This window comes from Gavia stellata, chromosome 26, assembly GCF_030936135.1.
Source record: "Gavia stellata isolate bGavSte3 chromosome 26, bGavSte3.hap2, whole genome shotgun sequence".
NCBI classification, from domain to species: Eukaryota; Metazoa; Chordata; class Aves; order Gaviiformes; family Gaviidae; genus Gavia; species Gavia stellata.
This window is the reverse complement of record NC_082619.1, coordinates 8,080,569-8,104,217: the sequence shown is the minus strand read 5'-3', so window position 1 is coordinate 8,104,217 and position 23,649 is coordinate 8,080,569. Positions and strand designations below refer to the sequence as shown.

At 49.1% G+C, this 23,649-nt stretch overlaps 1 protein-coding gene across 3 annotated transcripts; it reads left to right on the top strand.

The window, feature by feature from the left end:
* On the top strand, positions 1 to 22,971 carry MSANTD2 (Myb/SANT DNA binding domain containing 2). Of its 3 annotated transcripts, XM_059829739.1 has the most exons (5): positions 1 to 498; positions 12,828 to 12,872; positions 13,511 to 13,769; positions 15,421 to 15,481; positions 21,475 to 22,971. In XM_059829739.1, exons 1-5 carry the CDS (start codon positions 1 to 3, stop codon positions 22,325 to 22,327), a joined length of 1,716 nt encoding a protein of 571 aa, XP_059685722.1. In that variant the 3' UTR covers positions 22,328 to 22,971. The 3 variants fall into 3 exon arrangements, with proteins under 3 accessions (XP_059685722.1, XP_059685724.1, XP_059685723.1); XM_059829741.1 differs by lacking the exon at positions 12,828 to 12,872 and having other exon boundaries at positions 13,667 to 13,769; XM_059829740.1 differs by lacking the exon at positions 12,828 to 12,872.
* Positions 22,972 to 23,649: the final 678 nt, after the last annotated feature.

Sequence of the window (23,649 nt, the reverse complement as noted above, 5' to 3'; positions counted from 1 at the left end):
ATGGCGGCGTCCTGCGGCTCCTCGCAGCTCCCGGCCGCCGAGCCGCCGCTGAAGATCCCCAAGATGGAGGTGCTGTCGCCGGGCTCGCCGGGAGCGCTGAGCGACGGCAACCCCAGCCTCTCCGACCCCTCCACCCCCAGCGGCGCCTCCCCCCTCGGCCCGGGGCCGGCGGCCGGCGGGGCCGGGCTGGGGGGCGGCGGCGGGGCGGGGGGCCGCGGCGGGGCCTCCCCCTCCGTCTCCTTCTCGCCGGGCGGCGCCGCCGCCGCCGCCGCTGCCGCCGCTTGCCGCGGGATGTCCTGGACGCCGGCGGAGACCAACGCGCTGATCGCCGTCTGGGGCAACGAGCGGCTGGTGGAGGCGCGGTACCAGCAGCTGGAGGGCGCCGGTACCGTCTTCGGCAGCAAGGCCCCCGGGCCCGCCATGTACGAGCGCGTCTCCCGCGCCCTGGCCGAGCTGGGCTACGAGCGCACCCCCTCCCAGTGCCGGGAGCGCATCAAGGTACCCCGGCGCGGGGCGGGCGGCTCGGCCCCGGGGAGGGCGGGGGGACGGTCCGGCTGTCCCCGGGCTCGGCCTGCCTGCGGGTGGGTGGTCTCCCGGGGCGTCTTTTGGCCCTGGGGGTGGGGGCAGCCCGGCCGTGGGATTTCCCCTCAGGGTGTCCCCGTGCGAGCCGTTTTCCAGAGCATCCTTTGGCCCTGGGCGTGGGGTCACTGTGTCTGCAGGGCTGAGCCCGTCCTTTGGCCCAGGGTGTGGGGGCACTGCATCCCCGGAGCTCGATCCTTCAGGGTCTCCCTGTCCGGGCAGTTTCCGGAGCATCCTTTGGCCCAGGCTGTGGGCATCCCCTGGGCTCAGCCCATCCTTTCGCCCTGGGTGTGGGGGCACCGTGACCCCTGGGCTCAGCCTTTTGGGGTGTCTCTCCATGTTGGCAGTTTTGCGGAGCATCATTTGCCCCTGGGTGGGGAGGAACCCCGTTCCCTGGAATCACCACATCAGGGTCTCCCCATGCGGGCAGTTTTCTGGAGCATCCTGGCTGTGGGCATCCCCTGGGCCCAGCCCAGCCTTTAGTCCTGGATATGGGGGTACTGCATCCCCTGGAATCGCCCCATCAGGGTCTCCCCACACAGGCAGTTGTCTGGAGCATCCTTTGCCCTGGCTGTGGGCATCCCCTGGGCTCAGCCCAGCCTTTGCCCCTTGGTGTAGGGCACCCCATCCCCTGGGCTCAGCTGCCTGGCTCCCCGCAGCACCCAGTTGACATCTCCTGGCCTGGAACAGGCTAGACGCCACGTCCCGTGGGTTCAGCCCTCGTACCCGCAGCCTCCAGCAGCATCATTCTGACCTGGGCACTGCATCCTTCAGGTTCAGCCACTCACTTCCCCCTGCATGGATGGGCTGCAGCGGCAGCATCCTTTGGTCCTGAGTTGGGGGGGAGACAGTGTCCCAGCCATTCGTGTCCCATCGCATGGACAGCCCCCAGCAGCTTCCTTTCCCCCTGGGTTTTTGGGGCACCGCATCTGCTGGGTTGCCTCCTTCGGCCCGGAGGGTGGTGGGCACCATGGCCCTGGGTGGGTTGACTCACTCCCTTCATGTCTCCTCCAGCACGAGCTGCTTCCTCAAGCCCCCATGGGAAAAGGGGGCTCCCAGTTACTCCAGTAATGAGGGGTGGCTCGGACTCTGGTTGCTCTCTTGCGCTCGTGGCTCCCTCCTTTGCTTTGGAGTTGCTTTATGGGGTACAACATCTTCCCCTGGCTCGCACCAGAGCGTGCTGCGGTCTCAGAAACCTCTTTAATAATTGAGCTGCGTTAAACAGCCCGAGGGGCTGCATTTCCTTTGGCGGCAGGTTTTGAAGAGGGATCTTTCCAGTTGCATCATTCCCTGGGGAAAAGGGAAAGGTTGGGTTTGGTGTCCGGCTTGGGAGCAGCCGCTCCTCATGTCCCGCTTTTACGAAGAGGAGATATTCAGAGGGGTGGAAATCGCTGTGGGGTTTCAGTTTATAAACATGAATGAAGCTTGGAATGGTGAATTAAACGCTTCGAGCTCCCTCCGGCTTTTATTTTCCCCTTTCATGACCCATTAGGCTGCCTGTGCAGCCACTTAAAACGCCGATCAATTAAAAAAAGTAACGTCTTGTTATTGCTAGGGATCAACGAGGCAGCTTGTTTCTCTGTTCCTCTTCTCATCCGTTGAATACAGCTGTGCCAGCCCAGCCAGGCTGGGATCCTCGAGGTGTAAACACCCCGGCTGCCTTTGATTTGCAAACTATGTGAAATAAGGGGTTCTACAGTATTGAGGATGCTGGGGAATAAGTGAGAGACTCACCATTCAATCCCTGTTAATTAATTAGAACAGCTTTCGTCCCTGGAAGTAGGTGGTCAAAACAAACCCCCTTCCTATAGAAGTTTTAGTTTCTCAATGTATTTCCCTCGTGCCATCTTGGTGACTCCATGTATTTGCTGCTCAGGGATTTATTTCCCTTGAACGCATCAAAATATTTTTTGAGAGGGACGTTGCTGCACCACGAAACCTCTTTGAGACCCTCGTTTTCTCAGCAGCTTTCAAGGTGCTCATTGCTTAAATTGCTCTTCTGCAAAACTTTGGGCTTTGCCAGAGGCTGATGCACGATGGAGAGGTTACTTGAGGTGGTTTGGCTTTGTCCGCAAGACTCCGATGGTTTCGGGTTGTGGCGGGAGTTTATGCAGTGGCTGTAGAGGACAGCTACCCCAATTTTGGACACGGACTCTGCAGCTGTTAATGCTTCGGGGAATGCTAAGCAGGTAGTGAGGAGAAGTCTCGTTATTAAAGCAGCCCAGAACCAGCTGTTTGGCTTCAGACGATGCTTTTGGATGGAGCTGGTCGCAGGTTGTGGCTGCTTTGGGGCCGGAGGAAGTGTTTTGGTGACTACTGGAAGATCCCATCCTCCCAGCAGTTTGTGAGCTTCTTGCAGAGGAGGACTTCTCCCCCTTTCCCTTAAGAAGTGATGCTTGAACATGTCTTTGCCCATGGAATGTTTAAGCTTGAAAAAACCCACACGTCACGTACATATCAAACAGCGTAGAGCAAATAAAAGAGCACAAGGCTTATATTTATCACCGTGCAATGGCTCCAAGAGCAGTTCTTGATAGACCTGTTAGATGTTTCTAGATCAACACGCAATACGTCAGGGCGGACTCTTCTTCGGTACCGTAAGGTCTCGTTGAAAGGTCCGGCTGGAAGGGAGATGTCCGCTTGCCATCCACGTGCTGTCCTGTGCCTGTAGTCATTCACAGGTTGCCCTGTCCTCGGGTTGTCTGCCAGGTGAAGAACAGCCGTTCGACGTCAGTTGTGTCCGGTGCCTTACGCCCGTCCTGATGTTGCCTGAGCTTTTGCATATCCTGGATCCCCACCGCGAGGGTCTTCGTCGGTGCAGTCATCTGGAGGCGTGAAAATGTGGCTTTTTACAAAGCCTTTGGGCTCGCAGTAGGTTTTTGTCTGGAATCGCTGTGAAGTGAGCACTCATCGAAAGCTGGGGTTTCTCGTGAGAGCCAAGAGTTGACCTTGTTACAGGGATTATTGCGATAGTCGCGGTAGCTGCTGCCAACCTTAAAATCCCGATTTTTGTAGAATTCCAGGCGGAATCGGCTGCTCGACTCTCTCATGCTCAACCGAGAGTGAAGATCACTTCTGGGTGCGGAGGGGTCAATGCCTGAAGTCACCTTTAAGAGTAGGATGACTTGAACACGCTGTTGGAACAAGCGGAGGTCACAGGCATCGGCTGTCTGAGCTGAAAGCAGAGCCACGGAGATGGAGATGAAGGAGCGCTTAGCTCCATCTTCCCTTTATTATCCATAACGCTCCATATTTCCATGATTTTATGTACTTTGACTTAACGCCCGTCAAGGGAGAGTAGTGTGAGGATTTGCTGATGTATTATAAATGTAAATCGTTCTTAAAATGTATCCGATTCAACTTATTTTATAAATGCATTTTAGATAAGAACTCGATATTGGCTTTCTTCAGGACACCTGCCTTCCCTGGACTCTGCCAAATCTTGAAGAGCAAGTTAGAAATGAGCTGGAAAGGAAAAAGTCAAGTCTGAAGAAGAAAGCTTTCCAGTTGTATTGCATAGATGCATTCTCTCCTAATTCAAACAGGATGCAAAGTAAGGTCCTGGTTCAGATTTTCATCTGTCTCTTAACATCTGCATGTGCTTTTCTGCACATTAGCAGTCCTGGCCTGCAAGCTGGGAACGAGACCGCTGTTGGGTTTGAGCCACTCTGGAAGTGCCTGTTTCAAATTTAGGAATTCACACGTAACCGTTCCAGCAGCTTTTCCTGGTTTCTTCCTTCGGAAAGAGACCCTGAATCCGACTTCGTGGCTCTGAGGTCGGTGGATCGGTGAGTTCAGCAGTCGGGAGCTGCAGGAGGATTGAAACGTCTTGATTTCTGCCCCTTGTGTTCCCGGAAAACCTGTCTTGTGCTCCGTAGTTTCCTCATCCTGTTGTATCCTTAATCCTTCATTGTTTAGTGATACATTCTGACTGTCCCTACAATGCGTAGCTCTCGTTAGAGTTGTTTACTAAAGCGCTTTTCGTCCAGCGCTCCTCCTATTTCCTAAGTGTGTTCGTGGTCAAGGATTTAGCCCAGTTTGTGTATCTCAAAACTCGTCACCTCTCTCCAGCGGTGCGTGGAGAGCCTCTAAGTTTTAAGGTTTGCCCTTAGCGCTGGTGTTTTAAGGCAGGTGATGGAATATTTAGCAAAACCCTTTCCAGATTAGCGTGCTGATTTTGTGCCCTTCGCCTGACGGTGTTTCAGCCGGAGAGCGGGAGTTTAGCTGTTAAGCTGAGTGCTTTTAAGCACAGAAAACGAGCCGTCACCTCATGCTGTGAAGTTGCTGTATGAAAGCCAAAAGCCGACGTACCCAGTACGTATTCTTTGAGATCACTGTCCGTCGGGTAATACGCTGCGACATCATCGTTTCATCCTCTTCCAGCCTTCGCACCTGGCAGCAATGGCAGGGGGATGCTCTGGGAAAGCGCAGGTGAGCTCAGTTTTTACAGTTGCCGCTGACCAGTGCAGAGCTGTGTGAGTCAAGGGTGATTTTCAGGTGATAAAGTCTTGTTTTATTGTAAAGGAGCCTTCTTGAAATAATGTGCTCCAGTTGTGATTTTTTTTCAATACCAGATCTTATGCATTTTTTAAATCTCTGGAAGAATTTCTGCTTTCTTCATTGAGGGTGAAATCAAAGACTAGCTTTCCTGACAGCACTTTGCTTAGCTGAGCTGCAAGAGCGTTTTGGTGTGAGAAATTCACTGGCTGCGGTTGCAGTTAGCGAGCCTTTCTCGAGCAGAGAGAAATCCCTCCCTAAAAGTTGCCGTTCGGCGATGGGAGTCTGTTAAAATGAATTCAGGGGCATTTTAACACGTCATTTCTTTGGCTACCGCGGAAATGCGGGTTCTGCTTTTATTTTGCGAGAGCGCCACTGAAATTTGTTTGCCTCTCCCCAGAGTCTGTGCCAAGCCATTTATTCAAAGAGGAGCAGCTCCAACATCTAACTCCCAGCTGCCGGAATTCATAAATCCCACTGCCGATTGCAAACCTGCTCCCCGGGTGTTGGATTTTTCTGTAGGTAGCAACCTCCCTCTCACCCCAGATGCTTGACTGGAGGTTTCTGCTGGGTTGTGGTTGTCTGCTAAGCGTGTAATTTATTTTTCAAAGGAAAAATAAATACAAAGGAAATTTTCAAAGGAAAAATAAATACCCTGAAGACACTGGTTAAACGCTCATAGAGAATGTAGGCACAAAGGGGAGAAGCGAAGGCCGCGAACCCAGATGAAGTGGGAAGGAATGAAAAATTACGCCTGAGTATCAGCCATTGGTGTTCTCTTGCTTTAAGCTGTATGTAAAGCGATGACGACAGGGGCTTATTTATAACAGGGCTGTGGTTTTAGCTGCTTTACAATGTAAACAATCTGTTTTTACGTCTTGCGTGTTTTTAAGGAAGGAAAAGCTGCGCTAACTAGACTACCTCAGAAGCGATGCTTGCCGTGATCTGGTTTGACCTCCTGCGTGATACGGGAGATTGGATTTCACCCAGAATTTCATCGTTGGGTCCAATAATGTTGAGCAGAACGGCTGTCTTTTAATTTGAAGGTCTCAAGTAGTGGAGCATTGGTACACGTTATAGCAACCAGCCAACTGTCCACCTTCAAAACAGCTTTGCCTTCTATTTTTTTTGAATGCACTGTGTCTTTGTCTTGTATTTGTTATCTCAGGCCCAGATCCTCGTCCGGGTAGCTCCACCGGCCACGATGTTTGCAGGTGGTGTTCGAGTTACCTCCACATCTTTCTTTGGCTTAAATAGATTGAGATGCGCTGGGTTTTCCTGGCTGGGTCGTTTCTTGTCGTTCCTTGAATCCTCTCCAGCAGCCCAGCTTCTCGCTGGAGGATCTCATGGGCCTCGCTAGGTGGGAGCAACTTTCTGTTGACGTTTATGAGCTGGAAAAAATAAACTCTTCAGTGACAAAGAACAGATTTATTTGTTTTCTCCTTCTTGGATGTATTGCGGGGCTGCAGTTGAGGAGCATCTCTGGGAGGAGAGCATCACATGGAGTGAACCCTCTTGCAAAGCAGCTGCATCCACTCTCTTCGGCCAGGGTATTTGCAGAGCGGTGTCGTGCCGGTAGGAATCTGTCTTGCTTTGCACATGCAGGACGAGTGTCTCTACTGTCCAGTGGCTTCTGCAGCTGTGTTGTGAGTCTTTAATACTCTGGTCTGGTCGTTCTGGTGTACCTGGGTCATCCACCGTTTATTGCGTGGGTGCGAAACGATTCCCAGAGGGAGCTGGGAGCGAGCCGGCAGGTTTTCTTACTGAGACGGAAACAGTTGACGGCGAGGAACTCGTTGCAGAAGGACAAACTTGCTAAACTTGAACTTTAAATCGCAGTTTGGGAGCACAGAGTTTTTCCCTGTCGTGCTCCTTGACTATGGAGGACTTGGGAAGGTGTTAAAAATCCTCCTTCTGATATTTACCACCTGCCCTTAGCCGGCACATGCACAGAATCACTAAGGTTGGAAAAGACCCGTAAAATCAAGTCCCACCATCAACCAACAAACACCACCATGCCTATTAAACCATGCCCCACAATGCCTCGTCCACACGTTCCTTGAATACCTCCAGGGATGGTGACTCCACCACTTCCCTGGGCAGTTTATTAAAGTATGTTTATTCCGCCTGCAGGCAGGCGGAAATTTTGGGCATCCCATTGGTATCGGTTCTTGCAGGGGCTGCTTTGACATCAGGAAAGAGTCCCAGTGGCAGCGATGCAGGAGGTGTTGGATGGTTGATTATGAATTTTTATTTATTTTGGAAGCGACTTGATGCACCTGAAATGTTCAGCAGAATGAAGCTGGTGTGAAAACATACAGCTTCGAGCGCCGGTGGGGGGGTGGATTCGCTTTCGTCGCTCTTTCTGGTTACTCTCCATCCTGATAAGTGTATAAATTTGGGGGCCGAGTAAGTGACGCTCTCCAGACTGTTGTGGTCTCACCAGTTACCAACCCTTGACCACTGGTTCTGGTGAAAATTGGAGTTAAAGCCACCTTTGGTATTTCACTTCCAGCTTTTCCCATGGATGTAGATATTGCTCTCCACCAATAAAGTTTTCTCAACACAGCTGAAGGCAAGTGGCACGGACCTTCCTCTAGAGACCCTCGGCCCCAGGGTGGGCAACGACACGCTTCTAGGATGGACGTTTTTTAGCTTTCTGAACTACGCGAGACACTTCCCCTGCGGTGCCACCTGCGTTGATGCTTTCTGCCGCTCGGCTGAAGCTTGTTTTGGAGAGGAGCGTTTTCCCTCCTACCTGCGGGATGGTTTGTGCTGCTTTTCGTCTTCTGGAGGGGCTTGCGGCCTCGTTCATTTTAGAGCGAGAACCAGCAGGAATTTGGGTCTGTGTGGTCTCTCCTGGCTTACTGGTAGCGGAGATGTGACCTGCTGAGTACGTCTCAGACCTTTTTGGTCCAGACTGCTGCTGCAGTTTGGGCTTTTGCTGAAAGGCAGGCTTCGTGGGTGGCGTAGAGATGTTTGTCCTGATCACAGTGGATGTGTGAAACTTCAAGTCTGATTTTTAGGAATGAGCGTGTTTCTGAAGGCAAGGCAATCTACTCAAGCGTGACCTTCATTGCTCTGAAGTAAGTAGTGATGGGTTTTAAACACTGTTTTTGAGTAGGTCATGCCAAGAATAGGTTGAACCTTACTCATGCGTCTCTGCATGCTGAGCTCTGTCTGTAGGACACTTCTGTCCCATTTAAACTCTTCACAGAGCCAAAAGTCGTTGGCTGTGGTGGGTACGGGCACAGCAAAGGGTTTTGCTGCTCTGCCTTCTCAAGCTCTAACTATTACTCTTCTTTACCTCCAGTGCTGTCTTAAACCAGGAGCTCAGCACGTCGGGAGATGGAGGTGCCCAACCATCTGCCTTTCTGCAGGCAATGCTGGAGAGTTTCGTCTCTCTAGATGTCTAGCCCCATTAGAATCAAATCCCTGAGAAGGGTATGAATAATTTTATTCTCAGCTCTCTAATAGCAGTAACCGACAGACCATCTTCGCAGGTGGCTATTTTGAGACACGAGGTGTAGCCTGCCACCGCTGCAGGGAAGTTCATCATCTCTCGGCACCGCGTATCACTGCATGACTTCCTCACCCGGCCGGGCTACAGCTCGTTATACCCCGGCTTCGTTCCCTCTTGGTCGCTGGCAAAGTCCTGCCTCATCTAGGCTGACCTCTGCAATTGGCTGTAGCGCTTCCGTAAATAATTCCTGTCCAGGCAGGAGCTTATTTTTTCTAACATATTTAATTGTGATTTAGAAATCGGCAGTGGTGGAAAACGTGCTGCGGTTTTTTGTTAGCTTCTAGCTCTGGCTAACTAACCCAACTTAAAAACACATCCCTTACCTGCCTTGACTGACATCCCTTGTCTCTGTCTTCTAGGGTGACTGCTTCTTCAAGTCACTGTCCAAAGAGATCTCTGGTTCCTAGCTCGATGAGAAGATCAGCTTTTCTGTGTTCCCCCTCACCACCCTTCTCCTCTCGGGACATTCCCATCACTTTCCTTGTTCCGTACCAGAGACCTTTGGGCCAAATCCTTCAGGAAGTCCCTGTGCGTTCGGGCACATCAGAATACGATTGAGGCTTTGCTTTTCGGTGCAAAGCGTGATTTACTTTGACTGCCGGCGTGTCCCCGAGTGCTGTGGTCTGGCAGATGTGCAGCCACCTGTGGGGCTGGAGCCTTTGCAGACAGGTCCACGGCAGCTCCTGCAGTGCACGCCTGCAAAGTTTTAGGGGCGGGTTTGCACGAGGCTGCTCACGGTTTACAGAGGAGCGTTACGACTTTGGTGTCTCATGTTGGAGACGTTGAAGTCGTCAGCTACCTTTCTGCAGTGGTGTATGGCGCTCTCGAGAGTTTAAGGTGCTCTTTCTTCTCCTTTTATTCTGGATAGACCACAGAAATAGGGCTTCTTGTGGCGATATCCCACCTAAGTCTTATGTTCTCCTGCCTTGCACACATCTTTTAACTTAAAAGTTCGTGAGCTAGCAAGTTGAGGAGAGCTATCAGACTACTGTAGACAGCTCTGTTTCCTTGTGCTCCCACCAACCAACCCAGGAATGAAGATTTCAAGAGCTTTCACTGTGACGGTCATCCCTACGTGCCCTACAACCACTCCAAGCTTCAAAAGCAGATTCTTTTGTCCCAATGTAGTTTCATCTCGTCTTGCTTGTGAGTATCCTGACACGATGAGGAAGGAAGCTATTTGATACTGCCATTCTTAATTTGGGGTGTAAAGCCAAGAGCTCCTCTCTCCCATTAAGCAAAAGAGCATCTTCAGAGCTGAACGTGGTGCTCTGTGCCATCGGGACCCCTTCTAGGCCGGTTGCTATCATTTAATAGACTTAAATAGATTAATGTGGACACGCCTGTAGACCACCTAACAGCTCTGCAGAGCTGTTAGCGTCTTGCCAAGTAAGAGTACGTCTCGGATTAGGCATCTGGAGTTTCTTGCATTGAACCGTCTCTGGGGTTATACATAAAAAGATCGCTGTGGTGTGGTTCTCCCTCATCTTATTTTTTTGCTGGGAGGAGGACTGTGTCTACAGCCTTCCTCAAAGTCGCTTCCTAAGGCTTTTCTGACCATCGTCATGCTGCAGTTCCTGCAGAGTGATCGGTTCTCCTGTGGCTTCACTCGTAGGGAAGATGAGGGCTCGGAAGTTAGAAATGGTGAGAAAAATCCACTCTGGGCTTTTTGACTGTCTCCTCCTTTGGATTTCATAATTATAAATTAAGCGGGGATAATCTGTCTTCGTATTGCAGGCAGTGTTGCAGAACAATAAGCAAAAGCCTCGGTCTCTTCCGTGCAGTCACTGGGCAGTTATCAGGTCTGTTTTCAGTTACTTGTCCTAAATTTACTGGTTTCTTGTCTATCTGTATCAATATATGTATGTGCACTTTAGGAACCACGGAGCAGGAGTTGAGCTGGACACCGGGAGGAATAGAGGAGGTGCGTAAGAAAAACCTAGATCTTTAATCTTGGCGATCAGAATAACCTGCTGGGAGAAAGGTGTCTGAACCATTGAGTGCTATAAAATGTCCAGGGGGATTTTCCTGAAGTCCCAGCAATTATTTAGGTCTTACCGGGGTCTCTGAAGAAAATCATCGTGGGAGGTGCAGGCAGCTGCAGAGGGAGATCCGTCGATCTGATCCACCTCACCCCTGCCACGCAGAAGCCTGTGGGCATCCGTGAAACGGAGCTGACCTGTGTTATTTGGAGGTGAACATCACTTAGAAAAGTGGTAGGGACTGGCTGTTGGGGAAACTGGGGAATGCCTCCAAGAAGGAAGAGCTAGCGGGAGTCTTGATTCTCCAGGAAACGAGACTGAGGAGTCACCAGCTGCTGGGCTGCAGGCCGCCTGGTGCTTTTGAAAGCACCAAATTTTAGATTATCTCACTCAAATTTTAGGTTATCTGTTGCCAGAAGCGGAGGTAAGAGATGGCTCACGCAGCCGGGTCCGGAAGCATCTAGGCAGTAACCTCAAAAGTACTCTTGACTTGCAAGAGTAATGAGCAATGAGAGTATCGCTCATTTATTTTTGCTCCCTTTCTGTGTTCCTCCCTTTAATTCTTGTTTTAGTCTCCATTGACTTGGTGCTAAATTATTTTCATGGTAAAATAAGCCAGTTTGCAGCCTGAATGAAATAGTTAATTACTACTAGGCTACAACCCGGTGTGAGATACTCGATAACTCCATCGGTAGGGAGAGCTGCTTGAAGCACACGCTTAAAATAGAGCAAGTGGCTGTGGATGTCGAGCGTTCCCAAGAGGGCTTGGCCAAGAGTATTGACGTTTTTGGTTAACTGCGCTGGAGACGGTTTGTTTAGCTTAAAGACTGCTAATAAAATCAGGTAGAGGCTCTAAATCTGCGGTTAACTCCAATGGATAAGCTGGGGCAGATGTAAGAACTGGGGTTTGGGAAATACGTTTCCAAAAATCTGACTTGGATGGATTTCAGAAAGAGTCTGGGAGTGAAATAAGAGTTTGCCTGTGTCGCTCAGTGAGATTTGAGCTGAAAGGATTGAAATCGGAGTGGAAAAGCTGGGCGATGCATCCTCCCTCTGAAAGGGAAAAGCAGGGCGATCCGGACCGCTTAAAACTGCCTCGATATTCCCAAGGGGTTCTTGTTGCTGAATTTTAACAACCAAATTCATCTGTACCCCCAGCCCTAGGGAACCCAATTTTCCTCCAGTGAATATCGACAGGTTTCTTGGCCAGGTCTTTAGTTCCAGGCTGACGTAGCCAGTTGTTTTCTACCCCGCTTGCAGACGGAAACTTAAAATTTGCTGGTGTCCATCCAAAGAGGATCTGCCCGTTTATTCCAAGAGGTAGCAAAGGCAAAATCAGGAAAGGTTCCACCTTAAACCCCAGAATAACTCTGGTGCTTATTGCTGCCTGTGTCTTTATATGTGGTTTTTTTTATTATTTTGTGTTCTTTTTGTCTGTGTTTTTTATTTGGAACAGCAGGGTAAAACTGACTTGCTGCTTAGCAGTTTTGCTTCTGCCCCCAGGGCTCTGAATATCCCGAGGAAACTGGTTAGAAACGTATTCCTTTACATTTTTAAACCAGTATATGAGGAGCATTAGGTAGGTTCAAGCTTTCTGGAGATGTAAAGGTTCCTCTTGGGGGGAAAAAACCAAGCTGTTTTTGCAGTGATGCGTGCTTGAAAGTCCGCTACAGTCCTCCTCCAGAAAGCAAGGCGACAGGACTAGCTCTTCCCAAATTAATGCCTCTTTTCAACTCCGGAGGCAGCTTTAGCATTCAAGCTAGAACCTGAGCAATCTAATAAATTTAATATGAAAAAAATGTTTTCTAGCACTCTACCAACCCAAAAACCATCAAGATCCAGCAAACCTGGGACACATAATTATCATTCAAAAGTGGAGCGGTGGTAGAATTAAAACCACATTGAGGGATGCACGTAAAGATCATTTTTTTCTTTTTTTTTACCCCCAAATAGTTGTGTGTTGCTCCGGATTAGGGGGGAAATGCGGACGGAAATCGTAGGCTTACACAGCTTCGCCTCGCTGTCGCGCAGCGAGCGTGATGCACCGGCTCGGCCGTCGGTGCGGGTTGCTCAAGGGATCGCCAAAAGTAGACCAGGTTTTTGCATCTGTCAGCGTGGGAGGTTTCGGCCTCAGCCCTATTTTAAAGGCGTATTAGACAGAGTCTTAGTATTGTTTCTTACTTAATGCTTGATATCGAAGTCTGGGAATTTGGAGCATTATTGATTTGACCTCTTTTAAATTTCAGCAGCTTCACAAGAGACAGAGTGAGTTAGTAAGGAATGCAAAATATGTAAGTAATATATATTTTCCTAGCTGAATAGCTTAGGCATATACATTTTGTACCTTGTGTCTTCTTACCAGAGTAAGGAAGGTTGGACCGTCTTTGCTTTGGGGGACTCTTCTTTCTCTCTTTCTTTCTCTCTCCTCCCCGCTGCACCTTCTCCAAGCTGTGGGCACAACACCAGCTCTGCTTTCTCCTCCTCGTAGTAGGTGTGCATTTCCTTGGCTGGTTGGTATCTCTGACTGGGGGTCTCTTGGTATTTTTATTTATTTTTTTTTTTCCCCCTATGTTACATAGCAGATCTAGGGATTTATTATTCTTTTTTGAAGCGGGGAAGAGAATAAATCACCCGAGTTAAATCTGACGAACCTGTCGCTGCTACGCAACTTTGTCCTGTGTCGTAGATGTTAACGCTAAACCGCTGCAGCGGGAACGTCGGATACGTACGACGCTTCCTGGCGGGCGTAGATTAATTCGGGAGCATTGCATTTAGCTTGTGAGCGTGGGGCAAATACTGATCTGCAGAAGTTAAAAAAAAAAAACACCACCATCCTAAACTCTGCCTAGCAGCCGTGTAACTGTCTGCAAGTGAATGTGTGCTCTTCCAACCCCTCGCCGCCTGATTAACGTGCTTTTTTCTGTCTTAGACCCTTCGCAGGTGCTACAGCCGGGTGAAGGAGCACGGCGTTGGGAAGAGGAAAAGCAGCTACACGTTTGAACAGCTGGAGCAGGTGTTTGGGCAGGGAGGATGGGACTCCCAGCCCTGCCAGCCCGTCCTCATCAACAGCAGCGGCTTGTACCAGGAGCTGGAGTCAGATGGCAGCACGATGGAGGAGTATTCGCAGGAGGACTGGGGAAACCACAGTCAGGATCTTCATTGCTACCAGACCGGTGAACAGGAATTGGGTAAGAAATCCCATCCTGGCGCATCTCCATCCTCTGGTTTTACCTGGCCTCTGGGCTCGTACCTACGTATCTCAGTACCAACTTTCACGTTTCGGGTGTAATACGCTCTCGATCCTAAACACCTGATGTCCTTGGGGAGAAAAGGGAAAGAAATTCCCCTGTTCATCATCAAAAGCAAACCCTGGTTCCCGAAGCATTTCAGGATCAGGACTTGAGTTTGAAGAGCCTAGCAAGAGGAAAGAAGGGCTGCGTGGCCAGAAACAGTGGAGGAGGAGCTGGCAGCACCTTCCGTGTCTCTCCTTCCCCTGCTCAGTTTCAGTGCCCTTCATGGGATTAGGGAGATATTTTCCCTTTCAGAGGTATAAATATGCTTATATCCAGATGTGTGGCCTTTTTTTTAAATAAAAAAAAAAAGCAAGCAAGCTCACACTCCAGGATTGGGACCTAAACCGAACTCCTCCACATGCTTTTCTTGCCTGAATTATTGGTGCTCCTGCATACAAGTCAATATATTAATTAATTTGGAGATATGGTTCTCGCCTGTGACTTATTTAACCTTGTCAAACGGAGCAAGGTACCATATTCTTGATTGAAAACGCACACCGATCTGAGCAGTTCTGTAAAGAAGTGGGTTTCTTTAAGTATATTTATATCTCTTGAGCCACTGATCTTTCGGGTGCGTGTTCCTCCCTTGCCCGAGCAAGGGGGTTATTTTCATGGCGGAAACTTTAAGTCGATCAAATTCAACGGAGACCCAAGCGAAGTGGTAGTTAGAAGGTGAATTGGATAAAGGCTCTTGGTGTGATGGGTGGGGTGGTTTTTTTCCCCTTGTGATTTGTAGGCTGAACCAGGGAGAGGAGAGGCAGTCGCGCACCTGTACACATCTGTGTTCAGGGGACTGATGAATTGGGATGCTTTGAAAGAGGCTTAAATCGCGGTTTAACGTTAAAATGTGCAAGTTGGCTGTTTAGCACGTCCCGGTTCTCTCAGACTTCTTCCCCAGGGGATTTAAAAGTCAGAAATACGCGGGGGAGAAACCGTGGGGAGAAGACGACATTACAAAACGTATGTAAACGACGGCTGATTCTACCTAGTTTGGCTCGTTCTGGCGAGTCAAACTGTGGTCTCCTGCTTTGTCACCGGTTTCCTTCAGTCGAATCGGAGACATTTGTGTGCGCTTGGGCTGACGATATTCTTAACGTTCAGAGAAGTTATGAGAAAAGCACTGAGCGCGCAACATCTAAATGGAATACAGATGCATTTGTTCTGGTGCTTGCTCTTCAAACGTGCTGTTGAAAGCAGAAAACCTTTTTCTTTTTTTTTTTTTAAAAAAAACAACGTAGTTTGCAATTAAATTGATTTGTGATTTAATAGCGGGAATTGTTGTCTTGTCCTTGAAAGGTTTTGCGCTTGCGGAGATAGATGCAGATCTTAACTGGCCAAGTCTCTTCCAAGGGGAAAAAAAAAAAATACACTACTCAGTTACGGACGATTTAGGAACTGGAGCTGTCTTGTGCAGAACTCTAGTGGACTGCCTGACTTAGGAAGCAACTCTGATTTATTTTTTATTTAATTTCAGCCTTTAAAAAAAAAGAAAAGCCTCAGCAACATCATTTAAAATATAATTATGTATTGGAATTTTACCTTTCAGATGAAATGCCTACCACGAAAAGAACATTAAAGATAAAACAGGAATCTTCAGAAGACACGCAGTAAGTAATTTATGAATGTTTTACCCTGGAATGTATTTCCCTAGGGATGTTGTGCAGGAGGGGAGGATATTTGAAACTTCTGATTATAATTATAAATACATTGTGCAAGGCTATTCATACAGTTGAATCTGCTTTATGCATTATTCCAGTTACCTCAGAACATCTGAAAAGCTTCACAACTCTTGTCTCTTCTTGGCTTCATCATTCAGCAAACGAAACAAGACTTAGTACATGAATGCAAGGACTTAAAATGCGGATAAAATACACATCAGATTCATTAGGGATGTGTGCGGGCAGGCTGTGGCTATCGTGACACGAGGCCAAAATCTTGGATCTCTTTATAATCTGTTTTTTTTTTTCCATCTGCCTGAAGTTTGCCCCTTTGGACGTAAGGAAAAAAGAGAATATAGGAGGAGTGGTGTTGGCTTGGCGTGAGTAATGCTCGCGAGGAAAGTTCATGTGTTCCCCCTCCTTGGTGGGAAGGCATGCCAAAGCTTGTGATTTTTTTTTTATGTTATTTTATTTTTATAACTTTCCAGAGCTGACTTGTAACCTTTTGGATCGGTTTAATCTGAGAAATACCGGAGCGTTTCGAATGCTTTGAGCATGTGAATCTCCCTTGCCTCGCCAACAATAACACAGAGCGTTTCGAAAAATGAAAGGAATTGTGCCGTATTTACTCAGGCCGGGGCTGCTTTCTTCCAACCTTCAGGGTTTTCAAACCCTAAATCTGTCTGCGATGGGAGTGAGCCATCGCAAATTGGCTCGCAGACCCTTCTGGGTGGGTTCCACACACGAGCTCCCCCGGGCAATAATTTGTAGTGTCATCTGAAGTCAATCTGGTATTTCCTAGGCTGGAAAACGAGCTTCTGTAGGGTAGGAGGTCATCAGCACTGTACACATTAACGTAGTGTCCCTGGTTAGTAATACGACAGAGGCTTTTTACTGTAACTAAATGAAAAAAATCCTCCAAAACCTAAAGAAATAAAAATAATTAAAAGCTTCCATTGTAATGGCCTACCTTTGTCAAACTCCTCACTTCAGGCGGATTTTCACGGTACCCGAAGGTGACTTTTTTTTTTTCCTAACGTGGAGCAAATTCAATTTAGCGACTCAGGGATGACCTGGAGCAAAATAACTTTTTTCAGCGTAAACGTTATTATCGCCTCTTTGAACAGTTTCTTAGGACTGCTCTGGGATAATTTTAACCTTTCAAGGCGTGCTTTAGGGAATTGCATAGAAGATAATCCTGAATTTTCTGAGCTCGGAGGCTCGGACTGCCTGAATCTTCTCTTCCAGGTGTTGTTGTGTCGATGGATGGCTGGATTCGATTTGATAGATTAGACTTTTCGGAGTTTTGTGGTCATTTCCCCATCCCAAGATGACTCTAAAATGCAGAGAAATCTCTGAACTCTCAGGCATTTTGTGAAGTGTGCAGGTGATAAGCCCATCTTACATGCTCGGTGGAAGCACAAAGCATCTTCCAACTCATATTTGCTGGAAATTATTTCCCCCCCCCCCCACTATAAGAGCAAGGAACTTTTAAACTCTGACTTAATAGATTAAAAGCAGTCGGGAGAAGCGTGGCTGGTACGAAGATAAGCTGGGTATTTATGAATTATCTTCAAAAAATAGGATTGCGTCTATTCTTGAAAGCTGCAGACGATAAAGAGGTGCCAAACTTCTTCACCTCTTTGGCCTGTGTTTTAAAATACGTATAACTTTAGTTCAAAGAAGGTAGGGCTTCAGTTCATCTGCGTTCTTGGTCATGTGCGGATTTTCAGCAGAAAGAATCTCAATGAAATCGGAGGGAGTGGCGGTGTATTCAGATTCTTTGCTGAACCTTGTGCTGCGATTTTTGACGTGGAGAAATTTCGGTGCGGCGATGCCGGACTGTAAGCACGTGTATTGCTAAAAATCTTGTCTGTGCTTATCCCTTTCCCTCTCCTGGGGTTTTAGAAGGATTTTTGAAAGGATCTTTTGGAGCTAAGCAGTTTGCAGAAAACCACGGGAGCAGACATGCACCGTGACATTATTTTCCTGGCAGAGAGGGTGGGAGAGTGCCACTAAGATACTTGCTATAGGAAACGTATCACTGAGCTCTCCGGGCGCTGGAATTTATTCTGGCTCTTCTTTTCCTGATAAAACACACATGCGTGAGGCTGCTGTCGCTATCGACTGACCACAAACCTGCAGAAAGAGAGGGAGATCACTCCTGCTGCCTGCGAGGGGTTCGGCTGCTCCTGCCAGCTCAGCCAGCGCCGGGATCTGATCGTGCACCAACAAACCTAATGCATCGTATCTCCAAGCAAGCCGCGCAGCATGTTAGCACGGACAGCACTGCCTCCCTTCGCTTCAGGTAGTAAATAACTGGCCTCCGAAGACGTATAAGGACTTCCCGTATTTCCTGGGGTTGCCTTATTTTTGGCAGTGTAGGAAGAGAAGAGCAATAGGTAAGCTGTGTCCGGGTCCCGTGCTCCGTCAGCTGGACTCTCCTTCCCCGCGTCAGCTCTGCTGTTGCATCCCCTTGGCACGCTGCTGCCTCCAAACAGTTTTGAAAAGTGAAACGCTGCTTAAGACTCTGTTCTGCTATTTTAAATTTATTTGAGGAGCCGTTTTACTCGCTGCGGGCTTTGTGAAGATGAACTAGAAAAAGCTTGGGGAGCTGGGTCCTTCACTGAAACCAGCTGGTTTAGCCTCTTTGAAGTCTGCTTTTGTTTGGAAACAGCGCCTTAAATTTACACCACATCTCCCATCTTTCCTAATTTGAATTGCAAAAGCTTCCAAGGAGAAAGAAACGGAGAGACGGCCAGTCTCCAGCACGGAGGTCGTGGTTTGATGATAGGGTAAAATCCAGCTCTAGGGCACCTTCTGCAGATGAAAAATGAGATTGCCCTGTGACACACAGCGCTGACTAGCTCAGGATTTTCTGTTGAAAAAGAAATAATAGGAACAATTTGACTCTTACTGCTTTTATAATACCGAGTCACGGAGATGCTGGATAGAGCCTGGGAAAGCAAAGCTCAGCGGGGCGGCTGCCGAGCCGTCGAGTCCTGGTGTACACGGGAAGAGGAGCCGCTAAAACTGAAAAGCAGAGCTGAAAGTTTCTTCTTTCCCTACTGCTTCCTCTGTGCTCGAAGCAATGGATTCCCTCTGCGGAAAGCCCTTCTCTCCCGTACGCAAGGTGCTGCCGGAGATCATCTCTAGTGAAATTACTCCTCTTCCCAGCAGGAGCAGTTTGATGAGTGACTAATCTTTTTTTCACCAGAGCTTCGGCTCTATTTTGTGCCGAATTAAACTTAGCAAGGGTATTTATAGTGTAATTAATAAAGGTGGGGGCTTTTTTTTTTTGGTTCTTAGCTCTGTTCCTCCACTGTTGAATGAAAATCTACCCACGCTGCTTTCTCCTGTCTCTGGGTTTGGATAGGACTGCTTTCTCTAAATTGAGTTCAGCTGTCTGTCTTGAGTCAAACGAGTGTATAACAGCGGTGAAACACAGGCTCTGTGCTACCAAACAGCCCTGCGCCGGGCCAGCGCTTTCCTTGTCCTCTTGTCTGTCTCGTCCCCTTGTCTGTCCTGTCCCCAGGAGGCGAATTTGCTCTTCCAAAAGTCTACAAAAGACATTTTTCCAAGCGTAGCGATGCTGTGCTGCTCGGCATCCAAAGAAACATCGGGGAAGCTGTAGAGAAGCTTTGAAGGAGTCCCGGCTTGTATTGCCGCGGCATTTGTATGTAAATACAAACGGATTTGGGGTAAATACGCGTTTTTCTTGTACGCTGTTTCTCTCCTTGCCTTCTCCTTTGCTGCTAGACAGGGGGAAGTAGAAATGACTCCTCAGGGGTAACTTAAAATAAGAAACAGGAGTTCGCTGACGATGCAACAGGCGTTTTTAAAAAGCCCTGGCTCAAACACAACTCCGCTTGCCAAGCAGGTCCCCTCCTTGGTGCTCGAGAAACTCGGCTGCGCTCTGATCGCAGCGGAGATGCGCTTGCCAAAACGCCCTTTAAGGTCTCTCCAGGAATCTTCTGGCGTGGCGGCTGCTGCCGGATAGTTAAGAGGGATGGCGTGCTGATGGATGCAGTCCCTCCCGTGGCCGTGAGGAGTGAGGGATCTCAGCCTGGACCGTTCGGACCCGCTCTGGGGGAGCTTGGACACCCCACCTGAGGTTTGCAGAGCTGGGGTGCGCTAACCATCGTGCGTCAAACTGCTCGACACACAGCACGGAGGTCCCGAGCCCTGGGCCTTCAATCTGCTCCGGGGGCAGCAGATGACCTGAGGGACAAGCAGCACTTGGAGAACCTTCCCGAAATCACGTGCCTTGTGTTTACACCTATAAAAGCTGGGATTTTGAGATGAGAGGCTGTGAGGTTGGACCTCTCCAGCACCATGGGAAGGGTCTGCAGCTCCCAAACCTTTTTTCTTTGAACGCTTACGTCGATATGATGGAAAAAGAGACTTTCTGAGCCACGTAGGCATTTACTGGGCAGAAATGCAGCTGCCAGAGTCAACCCCAGCCGTAAACTTGTGTGGTTTGTGGGGTGTCATATCTGCTGTCGCTTAAAGACCTTTGTGTCCCTCACCAGTCTCGTGCCCTAAATCCATGGGGGAGCTGTCGGGAAAAGCTGATTTTAGGGAGTTTCAGCCATCTTCATGGACGCAGCAAAGGAGCCCGCAAGAGGAGGGAACTTCACGCGTGCGCCGCGGAAGAAAACCGGTGTCGCCTGGTGCGCGGGCTAAAGATGCAGTATGTTCTCCTGGTGGGACGTGGGAGGAGGAAAGACCCTCTTGGGAGGACGCGGTGACCCCGGTGTGATTGCAGTTCAGCTTTACAGATGCGGCGCAACAGATAAAAGGGAGGAGAGCGGGGTGGAGCAAGCTTTTAAATCCCATTTGTTGGACCGAGAGGGGTTTCTCCGTTACCAAACGAGTCGCATTATCTTCCTACAGCTTTGATTATAGGACAATAACTCCTAAAATGAGTAGTTCTCCCTACCAGCTAATTACGCTCTAAGTGTCTCATTCATCCTGGAGGAAGCTGTTCCAGCTTGCTTCAGGCACATGCAAATGCTCTCTCCCGATCGCTTAGCGAAGCGTAAATCCCTCCGTGGAAACTCGCTTTGATGCCAGTTTCGTTACCGGGAGCGAAAAAGAAATCTTTGGAAACGCGGGGATTTCTGGATTGGATATCCAGAGGGATTTCGGCTGTCCGTCCCGCAGCGGGTTATCGCATCGGTTGTGTCCGGGCGCAGGTCATCCGCCCCGGCATCTTCTGCTCCGCGGGGTCGGTCCCTTGAGCCCTGTTTCTGACCCAGCGCTGGGACCCGGCTTTTCCGAGCGGCTCGGCTCTTGCTTTGTGGTTTTTACAATTACAGCTCCGTTCGCTCCCATTAATTTTGGGGTAATGACGAGGTGGAAGCGTTTTGAGTGACGGTTGCAAATTAGGGATGCGGCTCTGGTCGTCCGCGACGGAGCGCGTGCCGACGGGAAGGCACGGCCATAAAGAATAACCCGGTAACCGAATTTGCATTTATTTAGCGGCGCCAGAGACGCGTTTGTTTGCGATCGGTTTGAAGCAGCTCGGGTAGGAGTAGGACGTTTCCACCGTGTGGTTTTTTGGGGTTGGTAAGAGCAGAAATCTTTCTCGGACATTGAAGTTGGGGATTTATCAGCTCCTGTTTTCTTTAGCGGGTCATCTCCTGCAGAAGATCTCATTTCCAGTAGGGATTGTAGTTTGCTTGGGGTATCGGAAGGAGTTGGGGTTGGGTTTTTCTTTGGTTTTGCTGAGATTAATTAAAAAAAAAACAAACCCAAAACATCAGGGTGGTGTTATAATCCGTAAATAAATCCGTAACGAAATACCCACCGCCTAAAAAGCAGCCGAGAAAGCCGGAGCGGGTTACCATTTTCCGAAGGTGGGTGCGTTCGCCGGGATGGTTTTGCAGCTCCAGTTTACTGATGCCTTTATCCTTCTCTCCGTGTTTTTTAATTTCCAGGAAGCGCGACGTCATGCAGAATATTATGCAAATCTTGGAGTCAGTCCAGTTGAAGTGGGAGCTGTTTCAGAGCTGGACGGACTTCTCCAGGCTCCATCTTTCTAACAAACTGGCCATTTTCGGCATCGGTTACAACACCCGCTGGAAGGAGGATATTCGTTACCACTACGCGGAGATCAGCTCGCAGGTACCCCTCGGCAAGCGGCTCCGGGAATATTTCAACTCGGAAAAACCGGAAGGTCGGGTTATCATGACCAGAGTGCAGAAAATGAACTGGAAAAACGTTTATTACAAATTCCTGGAGATCACCATCAGCGAAGCCAGGTGCCTGGAGCTGCACATGGAGATCGACTGGATACCCATCGCCCACTCCAAACCCACCGGAGGAAACGTCGTTCAGTATTTATTACCGGGAGGGATCCCCAAAAGCCCCGGCTTGTACGCCATCGGCTACGAAGAGTGCCACGAGAAACCCCCCTCCCCTCTCGCCGAGCACAGGGGGCCCGATCCCGGCAATGAGACTCAAGGGGAGCTGGAGGTCCCTTCGCCGCAAGCCTCCCTCCGGGTGGATATGGAATCCGCTCGGATTATCTACTGTTACCTCGGCATCGCCGAGGTCCGGACTCTCCAGCAGTGCCTGTTTTTACACTTTCAGGCAAACACCAAAACCTTCAGCAAAGATTGGGTCGGGATCAACGCCTTTTTATCTCAGAACTGCGTCGTAGAGCCCGGCGTGTCGCCCAAATCCATCTACATCAAATTTGTGGAAGTGGAGAGGGATTTTCTTTCCGCCGGCTCTTTGGTAGAGTGCCTGGAAAAAGCCATCGGATACCCCTTAAAATTTAACAACTGAGTCTCGTCCTTCATAAGGATTAGGGCTTTCTGCCCCTTTTTTCCATCTCGCTACCAGACGCTTTCGGATCCTGTCCATTCACAGCCGGGCAAGTCGGACTTTTTCCGCCTGGAAACGAGTTTTGGGGTGATGAAAGGCTTGCGGGGCGCTTTCCACGAGCTCATCCCCAGCAAGCGAGCGTGTCCCGGCCGGTTTTCCCACCGGAGCGGCGCGGCGAGGAGAAGCCCCCGGCCCGTGAAACGACTGTAGGTACATTCCACATCGGACAAGCGCGTACACGTGGCGTTTTCATACGAAAAGCTGGGATTTTTTTTGGTTTTTCTTTATTCCACGGTGTCTCATTTTTACGCATCCGTCTCTCTCTTAAGTGTTATTACGGATCTGAATAAATAAGCAATAGATAACGGCAAGTTAAACCTTGAATCACGTTAAAGGAGACTGTTTTTCAAAGCCACCCTTAGATACTATTGTATATAATTTAGAACTTCACTTTTTTCACCCGTCAAGTGTTCTCCTCTCTCCGAACAGTGTTGCCTGCAAAAAGACTTTGGTTTCTGTGATGTATTCCACTTTACTAGTAGCGTTGCCATATCCGCTTTTATTTTATTTTATTTTTTAACATTAAAATAATTCCTGGCCTTTTTATTTTTCTTTTTATTTTGGTTTTTTTTGTTGTTGTTGTTTTTTTTATTTTATTTTGAGTTCTAGTTAGCCTCTTTGTGAGAATAACCTGGCAGCTGGGAAACATATTGTTGGTTTTTTTGTTTTGGTTTTTTTTTTTTTCCGTCGAACCATGCTTACGGATACAATCAAAGCTGTGAGAACGGGGAAGGGGGGGTTGGGGGGGGACGGGGAGGGGACACGGGGACGGGGGAGGACGCATTTAATGCCTTTTATCAGACGTGTTACTATATAAGCCCCATTATCTTGCCGGCTGGCGCTGGCGGTTTCGGTTGTTTGGGTTTTTTTTATTTTCTAAAGCTCATCGATCGGTGAAGTTGTGACATACGATGAATGTGTCGGTCCTAATAAAATCAAGCAAACACGTACGGCCTTCAGCAAATGTCTCTCTCCTCCTCGAGGTGGGAATTTCGGGGGACGTGGAGGGCTTCTCCTGGGATATTCCCACCGGGGCTTCATTCCATCTCCGGCGAGAGATGTTTAATTTATTTAACGTGGAGGGGGAGCGCCGCTGGAGCCGGTTTCCTTCCCCACAGAGATTCCCGGAATCTTTGCAAATGGGAGGATCGCTGCCCAGCTGGAGGTCGGCATCGCCTTTGGATGCGGTTGAGCCTTGAGATGGCGGGGAGAGGAAGAGGAGG

Coding starts and splice junctions, on each gene's coding strand:
- MSANTD2 (XM_059829739.1), top strand. CDS start 1: ATGGCGGCGTCCTGCGGCTCCTCGCAGCTCCCGGCCGCCGAGCCGCCG. Junction 12,873..13,510: donor TAGTAAGGAATGCAAAATAT/GTAAGTAATATA, acceptor TTTCTGTCTTAG/ACCCTTCGCAGGTGCTACAG. Junction 13,770..15,420: donor GACCGGTGAACAGGAATTGG/GTAAGAAATCCC, acceptor TTTACCTTTCAG/ATGAAATGCCTACCACGAAA.